Genomic DNA, 21,020 nt, shown 5'->3' with positions numbered 1-21,020 from the left:
AATTATGTTATATTAACTATTCATTTTTCTCATTATTATTTAATGTGGGACTTTACTCACACATGTAACACAACAATCTCCCCTTATTGTGTGAGTCTCTAACTCTCTGTGGGCTTCAAGACCTCTCTATGGGTCATGAACAAGTCATCCTCGTTCCCCTTTGCCTAATGGGCTTTTTCCTTCATTAGTGCATTATCCATGGGCCTTCACATGTCAACCCCACATATCTTTTATTCTCTATGGGAACCTTGCACCTCACCATTGTCTAGCACCATTGGCAATAATACTCAATTATTGGGTATTTTCCAAGATTGTTTGTGTGGTCTATATGGGATTGCTTGGTGCAATATACCGTTCCTGCTCCAACTGCGAAAAGGACCTGCCCTATTCCATTTGCAAAAGGGCTTCAAGTACACATACTATGTTCCCACTCCAACTGCGAAAAGAGTTTATGGTGATGATGCTCAAGATATAGAATATGTTAAGCAGGCGGAGCAGCCTGCTCCACCAGAGATGGAAGAATCTCATGTGAGGAGGTCTACTAGGGAGTGTCGTCCATCGACTAGATATCCCTCTTCTGAGTATATTTTTATTATTGATGAGAGGGAGGCAAAAAGCTTTTAGGAAGTAGTGTCTCATAAGGACAAGCAGAGCTAGATAAAAGCTATGCAAGAAGAGATGAATTCTTTGCACAAGAATAAGATTTATGAGTTGGTTGAACTTCCAAAAGGTAAGAAGGCACTGAGAAACAAATGGGTGTTCAAGCTGAAGACAGATGGTGAAAATTTAGTGAAGTACAAAACTCAATTAGTGGTCAAGGGTTTCAGTCAGGAACATAGACGGGGATTTATCCCAACAGTCTAAGTGTTGGAAAAATAATATCATAAGGAGCTTTCAATTGAGTAGTAAACATAACATATAGTTAGGGACACCACTTCACCCAAACGACTTAAGCTTATGAATTTGGTCCAACCCATATCTTGGAGTGGAGGGGCTAATTGCTCTTAGCAATGAAAGACACTATGTGGTTGGGTCTTTCCAAAGCGGAGAGCTTCCATATCATCTCAACAGCACCTTATCTTGGCTACAGGTAAATCTGTCTCTTAAAGGGTCACAGATTTAGGTGTTTTTGTGTTGGATTATTGAATCTGTGAAGTAAGGTGATTAAGTGAAATATGAAGTAAGGTGATTAAGGAAGCTGAACTATGAGTATCTTAAGCCTTAATTGTCATGGACTTGGGGACAAAGGTGCTGTTGGAGAGCTTTCTAAGCTCATTAAAGTTCAACATCCCTGAATTGTATTTCTGATGGAGACTAAACTTAAAAAGAAAGACATAGAAGGAGTGAGAGATGAATTAAAAATAGATAATGTAGTGGGTGTAGATAGAATTGGAATGGGTGGAGGCTTGGCTCTGTTATGGGATTCAGAATGGGATGTGAAATTGAAACCTTGTCAAAAAGCCATATAGATGTTATTGTGACAGAGAAGGATGGGGTTTCATGGAGATTGACAGGTATCTATGGGCACCCTGAAAATTTGAAGCGTATTGAGACATGGAATTTGATGCACCTACTTCATCAGCAAGTCACATTGCCATGGATACGCATAGGAGACTTCAACAAGATACTTTCAGCGAATGAAAAACAAGGAGGGGAACCAAGAAGTGAGTGGCAAATGGCAAATTTTCGAGAAGTGCTGGACGATTGCAGATTAAGGGACATGGGTTTTAAAGGTGCTCATTTCACATGGTTCAATCAAAGAGATGAACAGGATCGGGTATATGTTAGACTCGACCGTGGGGTAGCTAATCAAGAATGGTATGATCTTTTTCCTCACTTTGAAGTTCATCATTTAAGCTTTTCAAATTCCAATCATATGGCCATTGGGGTGCGATTAAGAAGGCAATCACAATTTCAAATTGGGAGGTATAAAAAAAGATTTCAGTTTGAGGAAGCATGGGTGAAAGATGAAGGCTGCGAGGACACAATTGCAAATGCTTGGTCTGTTTCCTTCAATGGAAGTCCTATGTTCCAGGTGTGTAACAAAATAAAAGAATGTAGGGAGCGGTTGTTAGCCTAGAGTAAAAATTCATTGTGTTCCTTAGGCAAAAAGATGAGGAAAAGCGAAATAGGCTACAAGTGCTAGAGCAAAACAACAAGGATTCATCGTGGGCTGAATGTGAAGCTCTTAGGCATGAAATTAATATTTTAATTGAGAAAGAAGAAATTTATTGTAAACAAAGATTCCGTATCAGCTGGTTGCATGAAGGTGATCGTAATACAAAATTTTTTCATGCAAAGGCACCTGCAAGAAGGAAAAAAAAAAAAACTTAATTGTCTCGCTAAAGGAGATGGATGGTACGATGATAAAGCAACAAAGTAATATAAAAAGGGTGATAATTCAACATTTTTCGACTCTCTTCCAATCTTCAAATCCGAATTCCATTGAAGAAGTGGTGGCCCATATTCCTAGAGTAGTCACGGAGGAGATGAATGATTGGCTTGTGAGAGACTTTCATCTAGAAGAGGTTCGATTCGCCTTATTTCAGATGCATCCTTCAAAAGCTCTAGGCCATGATGGTATGACTACTTTCTTTTTTCAAAAGTTTTGGCATATAGTAGGTGCTGATGTAACTAATGTTGTGCTATCATGTCTAAATTCTGGAATTATACTTTGAAATATAAATAATACCCACATAGCACTGATACCCAAAACCAAAGACCCTGAAGTAATCACAAAATATCGCCTTATCAACCTATGTAATGTGCTATACAAAATCATATTTAAATGTTGGTCAATTGGCTGAAGCTCATCCTCCCAAATTTAATTTTTGATACTCAGAGCACTTTTGTCCCGAGAAGGTTAATTACAAACAACATTTTAGTTGCATATGAAACTTTGCATAGCATGAAAAAGAAGAGGTGGGGCAAGATAGGTCTGGTAGCTATTAAATTAGACATGAGCAAAACTTATGACCGGGGTTGAATGGGGTTATTTACAAAGGGTGATGGAGAAAATGGGGTTTCATGCAAAATGGGTGCAACTGATAATGGCATGCATAACAACTGCTCATTTTTCTGTTTTAGTTAACGGCAATCCTACAGGTTATATCTTGCCTTCTAGAGGACAGAGACAAGGTGACCCTGTCACCTTATCTCTTTTTGTTTTGTGCTGAGGGGCTTACCGCTTTGCTCAAAAAGGCAGAAATAGATGGAATTATAAGAGGAGTGGCAGCTAGCAGAGGTAGTCCTCGTTTTTCTCATCTCCTATTTGCCAATGACAGTTTATTATTTTGTCGTGCCTCAGTAGAAGAGTGTTGATAGGTCAATTCTTTGTTTAATTTATATAAGGCTGCTTCAGGACAAAAGATTAATACTAATAAAACTTCTCTTTTCTTTAGCAACAACACTGGACTAGAGACTCAAGAATCAATTAAACAGGCATTGGGTGCAGAGACAGTCCCAGAATATGAGAAGTATTTAGGGCTGCCTAGTATAGTGAGGCGTAACAAAAAACCAGCTTTTGCTCCAATCATTGAAAGAGTCTGGAGTAAACTAAAGGGATGGAAGGAAAACATAATGTCTCAAGCTGGAAGAGAAATTTTGATTAAAGCCGTGGCACAAGCTATCCCCACATATGCCATGGGATGCTTTTTACTACTGAAAGGTTTGCTTAAAGATCTTGAAGGGATGATGAGCAAATTTTGGTGGGGTCAAAAGATACAAGAAAGGAAAGTACACTGGTTGAGTTGGTCTAAACTTTGTATGCCTAAGTCAATGGGAGGAATTGGGTTTCGAGATCTCCATTCTTTCAACTTAGCCATGTTAGCCAAACAAGGATGGAGGCTTCTGAAAAACACACACTCCTTGTTTTATCAAGTCTACAAATCAAAGTACTTTCCCAATACATCTTTCTTAGATGCTCCATCACCAAATTCAAGGAGTTTTGCAAGGAAAAGTATAGTGGCAGCCAGATCTGTCTTGGACAGTGGATTGAGATGGCGGGTAGGAACTGGAAATAAAATTCAAATTTGGCAAGACCAATGGCTTCCAACCCCACCATCATTCAAGGTGGTAACCCCGTGCTCCACAATTTCAACAATGACCACAATGGATAACCTTATTGATCCAACTACAAGATCTTGGGGAGTACCCATGATTGATCATGTATTCCTCCCACATGAAGATGAGATTATTAAATCCATCCCATTGAGCAATAGAGCGGTGCAAGACATCCAAATTTGGGCATACACAAACACGGGTGAATATTCGGTAAAAAGTGCATATAAGATGATCCAAACTCAACAACTAAGATCTTCTCATGGCCAATCATCCAATCACTTACAGAGCAATAAAATTTGGAAAGTGATTTGGGCGGTCAAGTTATGTAATAAAATCAAAACTTTCATTTGGAGAGCTTGTAGAGATATACTACCTACTAAAGCAAATCTAACTAGAAGGAAAATTTTGTTTGATGTTGGATGTGAATGTTATGAGGATGGGGTGGAGTCAACAGACCATATCCTGCTAAGCTGTACATATGCGTTTGGAAGTCCACATGCTTGAGGGAGATCATGTCTCATTGCATAGATCTTTCATTTGTGGATGTGGCTGATCAAATAATGCAAAGGAAAAATGACCCAGAGATTGCAATATTTTTCACAACCAACTGGATGATTTGGAATAAGTGGAATGAGGCTTGCTACGGTACTCCACGTCCTGATCCCCCTTTTCTAGCCAAGTCTGTTGCAGCCAATGCTTTAGAATATTTGGAAGCTAATTATGGAAGCTTGTCTTGAGTAATTGTAAGATAGTCTTGTTTTTCTTTGGCATTTCTTGATGTAACTTTGCATATAGTTGCTGGTTTTGATAGGTGAAGAGAAAGCTCTGTAGCTAGTACAGTTTTAGCATGGTTGATCTATGATGATGCCTTGCTTTTGATAAACTTATTATTTCTTTGAATAGATTTCTACCGTTTATTCTCAAAAAAACAATCTCCCTCTCTCATGTGAGTCTTTGCCTCTCTATGGGCTTCAAGACCTCTACTTGGACCATGATCAAGTTCTACTAGCTTCCCAACTTCCCTCTACCTTATGGGCTTTTTCTTGATCAACAAGTCATCCATCTGAACCACGTGTAAACCCTGAACATTTATTCATGGGAACCCAACTCACACTTTCATGTCCATGGGAACCTCACGTCACACCATGATTTAGCACTATGTTAGGTATTTTTCCAGAATCATTTGTGTGGACTTTGCCTTGTGCAATCTACTATCCCTACTTCAAGTGGGAAAGGGACTTTGATACAAAACAATATGCTCTAATTCCATTTGTTGGGGAGATAATATCATGAGGAGATTTCAATTAAGAGATTAATATAACATATAGGGACACCACTTAATCTAGAAGGCTAAGAAATTTGGGTCAAGTGGTGTTCCTATATGTTTTCTCCCCATAAAGCCAACATCTCCAACATAATCTTCTATTTTCGCATTAAATTTTCAACCTTTAACATTAAAAGCTCACATCTTTATGTCAAAACTTCTATTTTTGAAACAAAGTTTGCACCTTTACGTTCAAGTTTACTTTTGTTTTTTTTCATCAAACCATCCAATTTTGTCATAAGCTTTCCACCTTGACCTTAAAATTTCCATCTTTGCCTACTTAAATTTTCATTCTTGCACGGTCACATTAATTCATCTTTGATGCTTAGGTCATTCTTAATATTCTTGGAATTGATGAGGTGATTACACATTTGGATTTGAAGATGCATAGTTGCATCATGCATATCGTAAATTCATGGTCCATATAAAAAATGGCTTGAAAAAAGCATCTTTTTTTTTTTTACAAACAAAATTCAAATTATTTCAAAAATAAATAAATAGGTTTCAAGGCTTCCACCAATAAAATATTTTCAAGACTTTCAAAAAATAAAAACTCATGAGACTTTTGTTAAATGCCTAAATCCCTTCTATGGAATTTTTTTCAAAACACAAACTTACGAGACTTTTGTTAAAAAGTTTCCCAAATCAAAACTCATGAGATTTTTATCAAAACGCTTTTAGGGACTTTTTGAATAAAAATTCATGAAATTTTCACAAAAACCCTTTTAGGTATTTTTCAATAAAAACTTATGAGATTTTCAAAAATTCTTTTCAAAAATGAATATTTTTCAAACATGATGCTAGGCACTTGGCTTAAATCAATTTAGTCCATGGCCACCAAAAGCCAAACAACCCCCCCCCCCCCCAAAAAAACTAGCAATTTATTTTGGTGCCTTTCTTTCCCTAAGAAATAAATATGAGGATTTAATTTGAATTGTTAGCTTATTTAAGAATGCAAGGTAAGCCACTTACCGTTTATGCCTTTTATTTCTAAAAATAAATCGTTCATTCATGCACACATCATCTAAGGATATATTTCTATACGCATGTGTAGAGAGGGAAAATTTCCAGCCTATCACAAGCTGACACGTCATGCTACCAAGCCCATAAAGAATGGCTAATTAAAAAGCATCATGTATATTATCTAGAAATTTTCCAAGTTTCATTAAAGTAAAAACATGAAAAGTATGCAAAAAGTTAATCACACTTAGGCACGTGTAAGTGATGACACAAGCAATCCATCACATGTAAGCGATGACACAAGCAGGCCAATCAAGCTGTGACATGTGTCAATCAGACTCCGCCACGTATCGCTCACCCACCCCCAAACTCCTATAAATAGAAGCCTTCCTAAGGCATTTAGGAGGAGATGAAGCTAAGAAATCTGGGGAAGAATCGGGAAGAGATCTTGAGTTCAGAAATCTAGAACCTCTGCTGGAATCAAGCCCTGAAGCCTCCAGGAACTTCACGAACTTCAACTTCGAATACGAAGAACATTCGAAGAGAAATCATCCATATCATCTTCCAAGATCTCAAAGGTCACTGGAATCAAGCTCAAAAGCCTCCAAAACTCCGAATAGACCAAGCCATCTAGAGCACAAGCAGCATCAAAGAAGATTCAGAAGTACTCAGAAGTATAGAAGCTCTATAGGAATCAAGCCTCAAAGCCTTCAAGAACTTCAACCTCAAAATCGAAGAACATTTGAAGCAAAACCATCCAAGCTATCAACCTAGATCTTGAAGTTTGCTAGAATCAAGCTCAAAAGCCTCCATAAACCTCAACAAACCAAAAATCAACGAAGCTCTACGGATCAAAGCCTCTAAAGCACCAAAGAACTTCCAACACAAACCTTCGAAGACGAAGAACACATCAAGAACACAAAGAACACAAAGAACAAAGAATTTCTAACAAGCTCATAGCCAGAGATTCATTGTAATTTTACTTCAAGGGTCTTTGATCCATTCTTCAACCAAATTGAAGGATATTTGTGTTCAAATCAAAATCACACTACCACAATTCCAATCAACAAGTCTTTCAAGGAGATCGAATCAAAGGATCACTCTTTTGTAATCACAGAGAATTGTACCATACATTCATCAATACAAATTCGCATTTGTGAAACTATTTTACTTGTTTGATTTATTTCAAACCGAGAAATTTAGTCTTCCACAAATTCTGGCACGCCCGGTGGGACCTCTCTGCCTCTCATCTCCTTCTCCTGCAAAGAAAGAAATCTTCGTCATCTTGCTACCAACTTCAATGGCCTCTAGCAAGAACATCCAAGCCTCAACAATAGCTACTTTAGTTAGACTTAGTACGGCTACCACCAACAACTACATTGGTGCAATCAATTGTAGCCAACCTAAAGCTCATAATCAACTTCAATCTCAATCAACCAAGGGAGCCAAGGTCCAAACAATCATCTCCTTAAACCCTCTTACAAGAAACAAGGTCATCAACAAGGACATGTCCACCTAGGAACACCTCAAGTATGGGGGCAAATCCCCTTCTTCCTTCACAAGAAGTTGGTCGCACGATTTCTCTCCCATCAAAAGGAATCCAAAAAATGAGATTTCACGTGCTCACTTCAATTCACTTCCTTCCTCATCATCTTGGGAAGTTGTGTCAGTCATGATGACTAACACCTCTACCATGGAAGAAAAGATGGCTGAAATGGAGCAAATGGTCATCCTTCTCACAAAAGCACTTGAAGATAAGGACCTCTAAATTGCAACTCTAATGAATAAACTTGAAATACAAGATCTTGGTGAATCAAGCCATGATCCTAAGTTCCCATTTGGCTTCACTTCTACAAAAGATGACAAAGGGAAAGAAAATCAAGACACTCCTCAACGGGAACAATCTACTTCGGTTGCTTCGTTATTAGTTCAACAATTACAAGACATGATAACAAATACCATCCGAGCACAATATAGAGGTTCTTCTACAAGTTCTCTTAGATATTCAAAACCCTACACAAAGCGCATCGACAACATGAGAATGCCAAATGGGTATCAACCCCCCAAGTTCTTGCAGTTTGATGGCAAAGGAAATCCTAAGCAACATGTTGCTCACTTTGTAGAAACTTATGAGAATGCAGGGACTCAAGGAGGCCTCCTTGTAAAGCAGTTTGTCTGTTCACTCAAGGGGAATGCCTTTGATTGGTATACAGGCTTAGAACCTGAGTCAATCGATAGTTGGGAACAACTTGAAAGGGAGTTCCTTGACCGATTCTATAGCACGCGCCGCACGGTAAGCACGATGGAGCTTACTAATACCAAGCAATGGGAAAATGAGCCAGTGGTTAATTATATCAATCGATGGCGTTCTTTGAGTTTGGATTGCAAGGATAGACTTTCTGAAATATCTACTGTAGAAATATGCATCCAAGGCATGCATTGGGGACTTCATAAAGCCCCGAACATTTGAAGAGCTAGCAACTTGTGCGCATGACATGGAGCTGAGCATTTCTAGCCATGGAAATACAAACCCTCCCATACCCGAGGAAAGGAGAAAGGAAGTAAGGAGGAATGACAGGAATGCAAAAGACAATCTCAAAGACCCAGTGGTTGTTAACACTGTCGTAGTTAAGGTTCCAAGAAGAGGAGCAAAGGCAAATGAAAAACAACTTGAAGGATGCCAAAAGAACGAAGCGCATCATCTGACCTTTAAGGAACGTGAGCAAAAAGCATATCCGTTCCCCGATGAAGATGTGCCAAACATCTTAGAACAACTATTGCAATTGAAGTTGATTAAATTGCCAGAATGCAAGCGACCAGAAGACATGGGGAAAGTTGATGACCCTAACTACTATAAATATCATCGCATCATTGGCCACCCAATCCAAAAATGCTTCGTCTTCAAAGAACAAATCATGAAGCTTGCCAAAGAAAACAAGATTGATCTAGACCTTGATGAAGTTGTCGGGTCAAACCATGTGACCATTGCTTGTGATGTACTTCCAACTCTCAGGTAAGAGGCAAACACCAACAAGGCTTACAAATTGGTTGACAATGATGGCGTAAGGATCGGCCCTATCAATGGGAAGTTCCTTAAACACTTCTATGCTTGAAAATCGAAGGTTGTTCCTCTGTAAGAGTTTAAACTGCCCACTACAACGCTACAAGGGTACATGATGCCTACCCATTACCTTTGAAAGCGTACAAATAAAAAAAAATTAATCCCACTCTATGTCACCATTTGCGAGTGTGGCGTAGTGGTTGGATGCCGTTGTCGCCCTTGAGGCCGAGGTCTCGGGTTCAATTAGTGGTGATACCCACTATTGCGCAATTGGTACCCATGAAATGCCGTGGGGTGTGGGGCGAGGATTACACACATTAGCCCTCCCTTTTTGTGAAAAAAAAAAAACAAAACAAAAAAAAATCATTCAAAAAAAAATCTGTTAAACTACATAATGACTTGATCCCTTTCCGGGGTACGTAGGTAGCTTAGTACTTTTTACTAAGTTCAGTCACATGAAAAAGAAAAAGGGTTACCAGTCTAGCTTGAAGAGTTTGTTCAAAGGTAGTCAACATGCTTTCAAGAACCCTTTGATTGGCAAGGCGTCGCTTAAGATCAATCAATTGCTCACTATATGATGTTCAAAGATCATTGTGGTAGAAAATGACAGCTGCAAAGAATTGGTGTTACTCATCTTTCCTTGAAATAATGATAAGTTGATTCTTGGTTGTGGAGTAAAATAAAATCTTCAACCTATGTTGCAAGGAATGGAGTCTGCATGGCATTGCTCATCTTCTGTGGACATCATCCCACGTCTCCAAAGTATGCTTTGCATCACTTATCTCCTGGAGGCATCTTCTTGTACCTTTCAAGTCTAGGCTATATTGTCTCTCTTCTAGGTTGTGCCACTTCACAACTCTGAAATTTGAACCACATCATCTCCCTTTTGTGTGGTGTTGTTTCACATCATGTCTTTGAAATCTAAACAACGTCACCTTCCTCCAACATCTGAAATTGGTGTTGCATCATCTCTCCTCTAAGGGCATGTTTGTGCAATGTCAAAGTCTTGGTGTCATTCTTCTCACATCTTCGAGGTTTTGTTGGCATCTCTTTGCATCCTCAAAGTCTTGATGGGAGCTTCTTGAAACTTCAAGATTTTGTTGGAATTTCCTTGCATCTTCAAAGTCTTGATAGGGACTCCTCGCATCTTTAACGTCTTGTTGGCATCTCTAAAATCTTGATGTCTAGTGACAGTACTATGTACCCTCAATGTCTAAACTATGTTGCCTCTAAAAAAGGGTGCTAATGCAGCTTTATTATAAAGGCCAATATTAGTGCATCTTCAATGCGAGTGCAAGTGCTAATGTGGAGTGTTGTCGTGACTTCATGGCAACAATAAATATCGGCATGGCTTCAATACAGATAAAATTTCAAGGCAGCTTTGTGGCAAAAGAAGAGTGCTAGTGTAGCTTCAGTACAAGGACAAATGCTGGAGCGGCTTCAATGGCAAAGACTCTTGATGTGGCTACTTTGCAAAGATTCTTGATATGGAAAGACAAGTGTTGGTCCAGCTTAACTGCCAACACCAGAGCCAACACGACTTCAAAGATGAGTACTTGCAATAGCATCCTTGCCTAGCTGAATATCCTCATAGAAACGTCATTGCAAAGACAAATATCACTAACAGATTGTTGATGCAAGAAAAGAATGTAACAACATGAAGGCATACGTCACCGCAAGAACATTGCTATCAATGAAATACAAAGCCACCAAATGAAGGCAAACACTACTATGAGAACGTCAACATAAAGTTTGATGTCAAAACCCAAAGATCAAGGAAACTGTGCTGCAAAACAAAAACAAGCAACAACAAAAAAAAATGTCAAAAGAAAATCCCATGGCATGTCTAAACAAAGGAAAAATGTAAAAAAATAATAATAATAAATAAAAAATTCTTGAAAGCTGGAGAAGAAAACTGAAGGCTAAGAATGCCCAAATGAACGAAGCCAATCTCACGTCTTATATAGAGAACTTCTGGTAAACTAGCAGACAAGAAATATGAAGAAAGTCAGCAAACCATTAAATGGTTCCACGAACTAGCCAATGGAAAAAACTATATTCACGTTTCAGAAATGTGAATACAATTGCAGCTCAAATTCAGATTTTGCAAACTCAAATACACTCAAATTCAGGGAAGTTTGCGCTGAATTTTGAAATGAAAGAGCATATTCAGCCATGGAGACAGAAGATAATGGCTCATTACCTACTTCGCAAGTCTGAATCCTGGCACCATCCTGTCAGGGCGGCCACCACAAAATTAGACCAATAGGCCATAAGTCCAACAAAGACTCGCGACTTTCTCATCCAAATTTGTGGAAATCCAGACCTTATTTCACAAAACTGACACCACAGTAGTCTTCTACGACCCTCGATGTACAAAACCCAGAAAGATGATCAACACCGGAGAAAATATGCGCCTCCACGCGCCACCATAGGCTTCGAAGATCGTGGCCTACTCCTTCACATCTGTGCAAATCGGATCACCAACTGAGAAAACTAACCTCAGCACTCGATCCAGCGGCCTTCGATTTGCCAAACCTGGAAATTTCAGGCCTAAGTGCCTAGCCACGCGCCATCACGCGCTGCCACAAACTCGCAATGACCAACGACTTAGGCCCTCAAAACTATACAAATCCAGACTTTATTTCACAAGAATAACACTACCACTCGATCCAACGGCCCCAGAACGACAAAACCCAAATTTCTCGAGACCAAAAAAGCTACCACGCTCCTCCATGCGCTACCATAAAAGCCGGCGTTCACAGCCTCAGTACCACACACCAACACGCGCCGCCCTCACCAATCACGCGCTCCCACGTGCCCACTTGGACACACGTCTCAGTTGCATGACGTCATCAATGATGTCACCGCCTCGGTTTGACCCATTTGTCCAGGCAGATCCGGTTTGACCCATTCATCCTGACTCGGATCTGGACCGCCTAAAATTAAAAAAAAAATGCTTTGACCAAGTTGGACCTTTGACTTTGACCAAAAAGTCAAAATTTTCAAAACGGACCTATTACACTCGATTTTTCGAGTACATTCCAATTTTAGGATCCATTTCTTTATCCGAAACTCGAAAATTGCGCAAACGTCCAATTTCCAGAGAGTTGACTTTTGCATAAATCTTGACCGAAAGTCAAAATTTTCAAGAAGGACCTGTCTTGCTTAGTTTTTCACGTAGATTCCAATTTTGGGGTTTATTTATTCATTTGAGAATCCAAAATTACTCAAATGGTGTGATTCTATGGCTATTGGCTTTGATGTGAACTTTAACCAAGAATCAAGATGTCCGAGCAAAACTTGTCCTATTCAGATTTTCACAAAGATTCCGATTTTGAAATCTGCTTATTTGTTTTGAACTTGGAAACCACCAATCTAACCCACTTCTTCGAAGTACTAGCAGTGTCCAAAACTTAAGCTCCCAAAATCAAAATTGGAGATTCATCCACTTAGTTTGGATTCCCTCAGGGTTATCCTCCAAACTTCATCAAGGCTCCCCTTTCAAAGAACAGATGAACTCTCACAAGTGTGTCTTAAACTTGAAATCACATTGGATCACTACTTCAACCTACCATTTCCGTTTGGTGCCTACGAGTCTCCAACTTACCATTCCCATTTGGTGCCTACTGTTCTCATCCACCATTCTCACCAAAAATTCTCATCTGCCATTCTCAACTACCCAACTACTTTTCTTCGTCTCTCCGCTATAAATAGAAGGGTAGGATTCATTATAGCTCAACAAGAAAAACACACTGAATCATGAAATGAAAATTTGCTTCTTTCAAAATCTCAAAACCTCCTTCTCATAGCCATTCCTCACTATAGCCTCATCATTCTCAACACCTAGCAATCGATATTGCTTCGTAATCAGCTTGAGCTCAACCTTCTCATGGTTTCATAGAAGCTTTTCTCACAACATTCTTGCTAGTTTTGAGATCCGAACAAACTTTGTTTCTCCCCTTAACGACCTCATTTGTCCATAAAGTTATTCATAACAAGGCTGGTATCGTCGTTCCATGCTTCCTTGGATTTGGTTGGCCAGGAAATCTAAGTCCAGTAGAGACATCTATTCCTAAGATCAGGGCTCCCGTAGTCTCTCTCCAACTGCTTGGTCTCCCATCAGAAGCAGTGGTTCGAAACAAACAGCAACTTGGCTGGTTTCTAAAACTAGGATCGCAAGTTAGCTCCACCTTTCATTTCTTTTTTTCTTTTTTTGTGCTTTTCCAACAAGTGGCATTAGGTGAAGGTGGTAAAAGGTGTTGGGGTATCCTACAAATTGTCTCCCATCCAACACTTACGATGACCTCCAAGGTACCAGCTCATCAGAATTCAGCCTTTGATGTCGGTAAATGGTCGCCAAAGGCTCATTCCGTGTTCCTACCAGCGTGGGGCCCAAATGTCATCGTTGCTGGTACCTTAAAACACACTTTCTGAAATTACTCCAACTTAAAAACAGCTTGAATAATTTCAGAAAATATACTTCTGAAATTACTTCAACTTAATGTCCGTCAGCATGGTTCTATCACACAGGCACATTCAACGACTTGCTGTCGGACCTCATTCAGCATGCAATCAGTCCCATATCCCATGGTGTACTTCCTAGAAAAATCTACACCAGAAGGTCCCTAACATACAGGGCCAGCGCCATGGTGTCATATGTTTCAACCATTCACTTTGCTTCATCGCCATCTTCTTCACCACCAACATCAGCATACCCAGAATCCATAAGCTTCTGAAATTACCTCAACTTAACCTAAGTGAAACAATGACACATGCACATTCAACCACTCTTCCACATGTCCTCGCCGTAATCCAAAGTATATTCTTTGGAAATTACTTCGCCTAGACTTCTTAAAAATAGGAGGCTAGCCCCATAGCTCTGCATGCTGTACCCAGGCGACATTCTCATTTCTTCTCCATCTTCTACACCCTGTGATCGCCACCAATGATCCAAAATACTCTTTTGAAATTACTTTGACTTAACCTCTACTGAGAAGACTCGGTCACGCGAGTACATTCAAATACTCGCAGACCTCTTTTCGGTCTCATCAAAGCCTTTCATATGGGTGGGTCTACTCTTTTGAAATTACTTCATCATGCTAAAAGCTTCGCCACCTTCAGCCACTGCACTTGAAGATTCGAGTGCCAAAATTCATTCTTTTCGAGACTCATTCCCTCATCACACTCTGAAGCTATGTACGTGAACGAGTCTCAAGGGGGTATTTGTAGATAGGGAAAATTCCCGGCCTATCACAAGCTGACACATCATGCTACCAAGCCCATAAAGAATGGCTAATTACAAAGCATCATGTATATTATCTAGAAATTTGCCAAGTTTCATTAAAGTAAAAACATGAAAAGCATGCAAAATGTTAATCACACTTAGGCACGTGTAAGCGATGACATAAGCAACCCTGCATGTGTAAGCGATGACACAAGCAATCCATCACGTGTAAGCGATGACACAAGCAGGCCAATCAAGCTGTGACATGTGTCACCAATCAGACTCCGCCACGTATCGCTCACCCACCCCCAAACTCCTATAAATAGAAGCCTTCCTAAGGCATTTAGGAGGAGATGAAGACACTAAGAAATTTGGGGAAGAATCGGGAAGAGATCTTGAGTTCAGAAATCTAGAACCTCTGCTAGAATCAAGCCCTGAAGCCTCCAGGAACTTCAAGAACTTCAACTTCGAATACGAAGAACATTCGAAGAGAAATCATCCAAATCATCTTCCTAGATCTCAAAGGTCACTGGAATCAAGCTCAAAAGCCTCCAGAAACTCTGAAGAGACCAAGCCATCTAGAGCACAAGCAGCATCAAAGAAAATTCAGAAGTACTCAGAAGTATAGAAGCTTTGCAGGAATCAAGCCTCAAAGCCTTCAAGAACTTTGAGAACTTCAACCTCAAAACCGAAGAACATTCGAAGCAAAACCATCCAAGCTATCAACCTAGATCTTGAAGTTTGCTGGAATCAAGTTCAAAAGCTTCTAAAAACCTCAACAAACCATAAATCAACGAAGCTCTACGGATTAAAGCCTCTAAAGCACCGAAAAACTTCCAACACAAACCTTCGAAGATGAAGAACGCATCAAGAACGCGAAGAACACAAAGAGCAAAGAATTTCTAACAAGCTCATAGCCGGAGATTCATTGTAATTTTACTTCAAGGGTCTTCGATCATTCTTCAGCCAAATTGAAGGATATTTGTGTTCAAATCAAAATCACACTACCACAATTCCAATCAATAAGTCTTTCAAGGAAATCGAATCAGAGGATCACTCTTTTGTAATCACAGAGAATTGTACCACACATTCATCAATACAAATTCGCATTTGTGAAACTGTTTTACTTGTTTGATTTATTTCAAACCGAGAAATTTAGTCGTCCACAACATGCATTCGCATGTCATCCTAAGATATATTCAAATGTCACGCATTCGCATGTCATGCTATCATGTATTTTTGTATGTTCACGCATTCACATTTACATCATTCTAGAATAGACTTTGATGCCATGCATTCAAACTTTCACATGACATGCACTTGTTTAACTTATACATGATCACACATGCCAAAAACAAAATCAAACTAAATGCCAAATTCTTTAGTTATTATTTAAACGATTATCTTTATGACTCAATTCTAGACAGGGTACTATCCTTTAGATAAACGTTGTGAGGTTTATAACATATTTGCCACCAATAACCGAGCTTTTGAGTCCATGTATTCTGGTTCAACATTTTTGCCTACCTTTTTAGTTTGGGAGCCATTAAGAAAAGCCCTTAGTTAATAGGTTAATTAGAAGTAGGTAACGACTCTTAAAAAATGGAAAGATAAATAAAAGATTTGATGATGCCGAAGATCGTCAGTAAGCTGCACGGTCCTTACATGCCAAACAACACCTGCACAGCACCAAGAAAGAAAACCTCAAGAGACTACTGGTGTGGTACCGGCCAAATACCATCCAAATGTTAAGTCAAAAAAAATTGTCACAACCCTAGAGTGCCAGAGCTAGGGTGAATTATGCGTACCTCATTTTTTGAAGGTTTTGGCATTTTTATGGTAGTGGGGAACCGACATTGGTTCCTTGGTAAAGAGAAATATTTCCTTGTAGAGAAGATCTTCATAAATGCGCATATTTTAAGGGACCTTTTCCATATAGAAGCTTTACTGACTATGGTTAATCGTGGATCACAAGTTACTGCCGTTTGAAGTTCCTTGGGGACCAAATAAGCCATGTCATTGCCACGTGGCCTTTTGCCATCGTCAACCTTAGCATCTGTCTAAACCGTTATCCGTCCATTGCAGGTGATCCGTTCACCACAGGTCATCCATCCACCTTTGATGCGTCATTGTCGTTTTATCTCTTTGTTCGTCGACCTAGTAAAGCTACCCATGGTAGGTCTTGTAAATTTTGGCCGTCCACTTTAATTTCACCCTCTTCAGTTGCCCCTTACTCTATGGACCCATTGCCTATTTTTGTACGGATCCATGGAGCGACGGTCTGACCCTATTCTTGAGAAGCGTGTGTTGATTGACAGGCTAGCCTAGGGTCATTAATGTGGTAGGGGCACGTGGCAAGCTTTTAGTGGTCAATTGCTGGAATCGAAGCGTCCCTTTGTCTTCCGAGCCGTTCCCTTTACATATATGTTGCTCATCCCTTTCATTTTTACATTTCAAAGAATTTTTTGCTGAGTAGAGCGCTACCGTCCACTCTCTTTAAGTCGTCGCTTCGTCAACTTGGTGCCACCGTTCTCTACACTCTTCCCATCGCCCTTCTTACGCCGTCAAGCTGTAAGTATTCTTCCTTTTATCCCAAGTTTTTTCTTTTTTATCATTCTATTCGCCTGCCTGTCATCTGTGTAGACCTAGAGTCTTAGGGTTTTTACCCGTCACGTGTAGGTGTCAAATATCTAGTAAAGCGTCAAGTGGTCAATTGTGTGTCCACGAAGGAGCGGGCTACGATGAGGTGTTTTCGTCAAGTCAGGCAGACCCTGGCACCTCCAGCGAGGAAAGGGCTCTGTCAGCCAACTCACCTTCTACAATGAAGGATGAGGTACGAGATGAGGACGGGTCAGAGTATGATTCAAATGACAATCTAAACGGTGTAGACCCTCCTACTCAATCCGTCATAGATCCTGATGGATTTAGGGAATTTATCCTGCTTCCCTTGTGGATGATCAATGACTTCGTTTCCACCATCAAACAAACACACTTCAATACACTTAAGGAGAAGTACCAGATACCCGACCACATACCCATCCGTCTACCCTTTAAGTCCAAAAAATGTTACTATAGAGGTCTCGAAGACATCGAAGTGTATAAGCAGATGCTGAAAGCAAGACTTTGTTTCCCATTGAGCGCTCTTCACCGTCGTCTTCTCCAATACTTAGGACTGACCGTCACCCAAATCTCCCCAAATGCCTGGATGGTCTTCCTAGGTGTGAAAGTTTTGTACGGGGTGATGTTTAACAGGGCGCGCCGGTTTATAGTGAAGGAGTTCTTCCATTGTTACCGTCCGTCCGAGATCGTCCAATCTAGGGTTATGTACAGTTTCTTGCCAAGGAGTCTGTTGCTTAGGTTAGTATGCAAGACCCTAGACTCTAACAGGAACTGGAAGAGTCCATATTTTTTCCTCCAAGGGGACAACTGGATGTGTCACCTCGACGACCAGGAATACATGCCTGTGGACAAGACCTGGGGTATAATGCCCCCGTTTGGTAGGTGTCCATCCTCCTTAGGTTTAATTTTTCAATTTGTTTAATCATTCTAACCATCTCTTTTTGCAGCTTGGGACTGTCCATAGGTTACCACTGAGCAGTTTGGTTTCTTGGAAAAAAATCTTCAAGACCACCAAGCTGTCAAAGAGAACGTGGGTTAAGTTAGTTACTTTGGATACTCTCCACTGGTACTGCGACAGCCTTGAACCCACTACTGCTGCCCATCGATACGACACACAGGTTCGCCAACGTAAGTTCGTTGCCCAATATATATTTTTGTGTTCCAGTAGCTTCCCTGATTCTTACCCGTCCACTTAATGCAGAAATTGAAAATAGCAGGAGAATAGCTTACATCAAGCAGCAGGCTGCTGCTAAGAAAAAACAGGAAGGGAGCCTTCCTTCTAAGACGGGCTTGGCTCATTTGTCCACCAAAAGGCAGCCGTCTGAAAAATTGGACCGTCACGCTAAGAAGCCTAAGGTGGTGATCGGGCTAGCTGCCGGAAAAACTTCCAGCTCGTTCAAGTTGCCCCCCAAGCTTAGCCTAGGGAAGGGTAAAGGCTTGATGGTTAGCCCAGATCCCGTCAAGGAGAAACCATTCGTCCGTCTTCGCGAGGATTCGCAGTATGCCCTTAAGCAAATCACATCCATTATCAAGGACGAGGACTATGAGGATCTAGGCAACCACGCCACTAAAGCGAAGGGGGAGACGGGTCTGTTCAACCTTACACAGGTTTGTATCCATCTCAATACATTTTCGTCGTGTTTGTTTATTATTTTCCTTATCTCAATTTGTGGTTGGTGCAGGGGTTCTGATGATGAAGGGGTTAATAGAGCGCTGCCTTTCCTATGAGACGGCATTGGAGCGTGTCTGTGCAAAGGCAAAAGTGATAGAAGAGGAGTTGACAGAGCTAAAAGCTTGGAAAGTCCGTCAGGAAGAGAATCTCAAGGCGTTGGAACAACTCCGAGGTGAGTTGGAAAAACAAGTAGAGGCACTAGGAAAAGTCTTAGAAGACAAAGAGGATAGTCTCCGTTAGGCAAAGATTGACGCTATACAAAAGTATTGAGATTCTGATGCTCTTCTAAGTGAACTGGGCATATCCTTTGCTGACGGTTTCGAGGATTGCCTAGACTTGAACCTTTCGTACATTACCATAGATCCTAAAGGCCAGACTCCTGCTCACCCCGTTGACTCGGAAGGGACGAACGAGCTCTTTGGTGATGACCCCAGCGACGGTGATGCTCAAAAAGCTAATACAAAAGAGTCCGTTGAGGATTGCACCTGTCAACCCGAGGTCCAGACATTTGATGAGAATGAGGAGGAAACCCCCGTCACCCCACAGTAGTTATTTTCATTTTTATTTCACTTTTGTTCAGATTTGAAAATGCCTGGGAGAACAGTATCTCTGTTAATTTTAACCATTTCCTATCATTTTGTAGGCTTTTATGTAGACATTCCTCTATAATATTTTAATTAAATGTTTTATAATATACACCTATCTACTTTGCGCTCATCCTTGTGTGAACGAAGCTAGTCTATCTATGTAGTGAATCTGTTTACCTTGCTTGGTCCACCCTTTTATGTGACCCATCCATTTTGTGAACGAACTGTCCTTTTTGGGATGTCCGTCCACCTTACGGATTTTGTGATTCAACCTTATTAGGATGATTTGCCCAGCTTATGGACTTAGTGAATAAATTTCATCCTTCTTAGGATGATCTGTCCACTTTATGGGTTTGCTGAATAAATTTCATACTTCTTAGGATGTTCCGTCCAGTTTTTGGACTTACTAAATAAATTTCATCCTCTTAGGATGATCTGTCCACTTTATGGACTTACTGAATAAATATCATCCTCTTAGGATGATCCGTTCACTTTATGGACTTTGTGAATAAATTTCATCCTTCTTAGGATGATCCGTCCAAGTTATGGACTTGGTAAATAAATTTCACCATTCTTAAGATGATCCGTCCACTTTATGGACTTACTGAATAAATTGCATCCTTCTTAGGATGATCCGTCCAGGTTATGGACTTGGTGATTAATAATCTGGAAAAATATTCAACATGTTTTGAATAAACTCCTCTTATTATGATAGATATGCAAGTAGAATTTTGTTCATGAAAAATAAGAAAATTTCCCTTTAGGCTCTAAAAGTACCGCAGATAATAATAATAAAAACTAAAGTTATAAACTAGAAAAATAAACTGGAAATGAGAAGTGTTGTCGCTTGTGCCATTATCTACTGGTAGTATTTCTTCAGGTGCTCCGCATTCTAGGGATGCTGCAGCTTTTTTCCGTTCAGTGTCTTGAGGTAGTAGGTGCCCTTCCTATGCCATGATGTGATCCTATACAGTCCCTCCCAATTAGGTTCTAATTTCCCATGGGAGGGGTCTTTGGTGGCGCCCATTGCTTTCCTCAAGACGAGATCTCCTTCCTGAAAGTCCCTGTATTTCACCCGGGAGTTATAGTGCCTGGCCATAAGGTTTTGGTATCGTGCCAACCTTTGTTCAGTCGTCGCTCTGACCTCATCTACCATATTGAGCTGTAGGCGCATCACCTCATCATTATTCTCCTCGTCATGGTTCGCTACTCTGTAGCTTGTGAGACCTACCTCAGCTAGGATGACCACCTCACTGCCATACGCAAGTTGAAATGGTGTTTCTCCTATAGGTGTCCTTGCCGTCATCCTCTATACCCATAATACGCTTGGCAACTCTTTCGGCCAGATACCCTTTGCCCCTTCATGCTGAGTCTTGATGATTTTCAGCAAGAATCGGTTTGTGACCTCAACCTGTCCATTGGCCTGAGGGTGTGCGAGCAACGAATAGTGTTTCTCAATCCCAAGCTATGAGCAAAAGTCCCTGAATACGTTGTTATCGAATTGTTTC

General features: G+C 40.4%; 2 protein-coding genes across 2 annotated transcripts; one reads left to right on the top strand and one right to left on the bottom strand.

The window, feature by feature from the left end:
• The first annotated feature begins 1,429 nt into the window (after window positions 1-1,429).
• LOC142628907 (uncharacterized) lies at window positions 1,430-4,799 on the top strand. The gene is made up of 4 exons (XM_075802937.1): window positions 1,430-2,035; window positions 3,106-3,244; window positions 3,362-4,272; window positions 4,554-4,799. The coding sequence occupies exons 1-4, from the start codon at window positions 1,430-1,432 to the stop codon at window positions 4,797-4,799; spliced, it is 1,902 nt and encodes a 633-aa protein (XP_075659052.1).
• A 15,605-nt stretch (window positions 4,800-20,404) lies between these two features.
• Window positions 20,405-20,818, bottom strand: LOC142628899 (uncharacterized). The gene has a single exon (XM_075802931.1). The coding sequence runs from the start codon at window positions 20,816-20,818 to the stop codon at window positions 20,405-20,407; it is 414 nt and encodes a 137-aa protein (XP_075659046.1).
• Window positions 20,819-21,020: the final 202 nt, after the last annotated feature.

The sequence above is a fragment of the Castanea sativa genome, chromosome 1, assembly GCF_040712315.1.
Source record: "Castanea sativa cultivar Marrone di Chiusa Pesio chromosome 1, ASM4071231v1".
Taxonomy (NCBI): Eukaryota; Viridiplantae; Streptophyta; class Magnoliopsida; order Fagales; family Fagaceae; genus Castanea; species Castanea sativa.
This window is presented reverse-complemented; position numbering and strand designations above follow the sequence as displayed.

Coding starts and splice junctions, on each gene's coding strand:
- LOC142628907 (XM_075802937.1), top strand. CDS start 1,430: ATGGGATGTGAAATTGAAACCTTGTCAAAAAGCCATATAGATGTTATT. Junction 3,245..3,361: donor AGGAGTGGCAGCTAGCAGAG/GTAGTCCTCGTT, acceptor AGGCTGCTTCAG/GACAAAAGATTAATACTAAT. Junction 4,273..4,553: donor CAAACACGGGTGAATATTCG/GTAAAAAGTGCA, acceptor TGCGTTTGGAAG/TCCACATGCTTGAGGGAGAT.
- LOC142628899 (XM_075802931.1), bottom strand. CDS start 20,818: ATGACGGCAAGGACACCTATAGGAGAAACACCATTTCAACTTGCGTAT.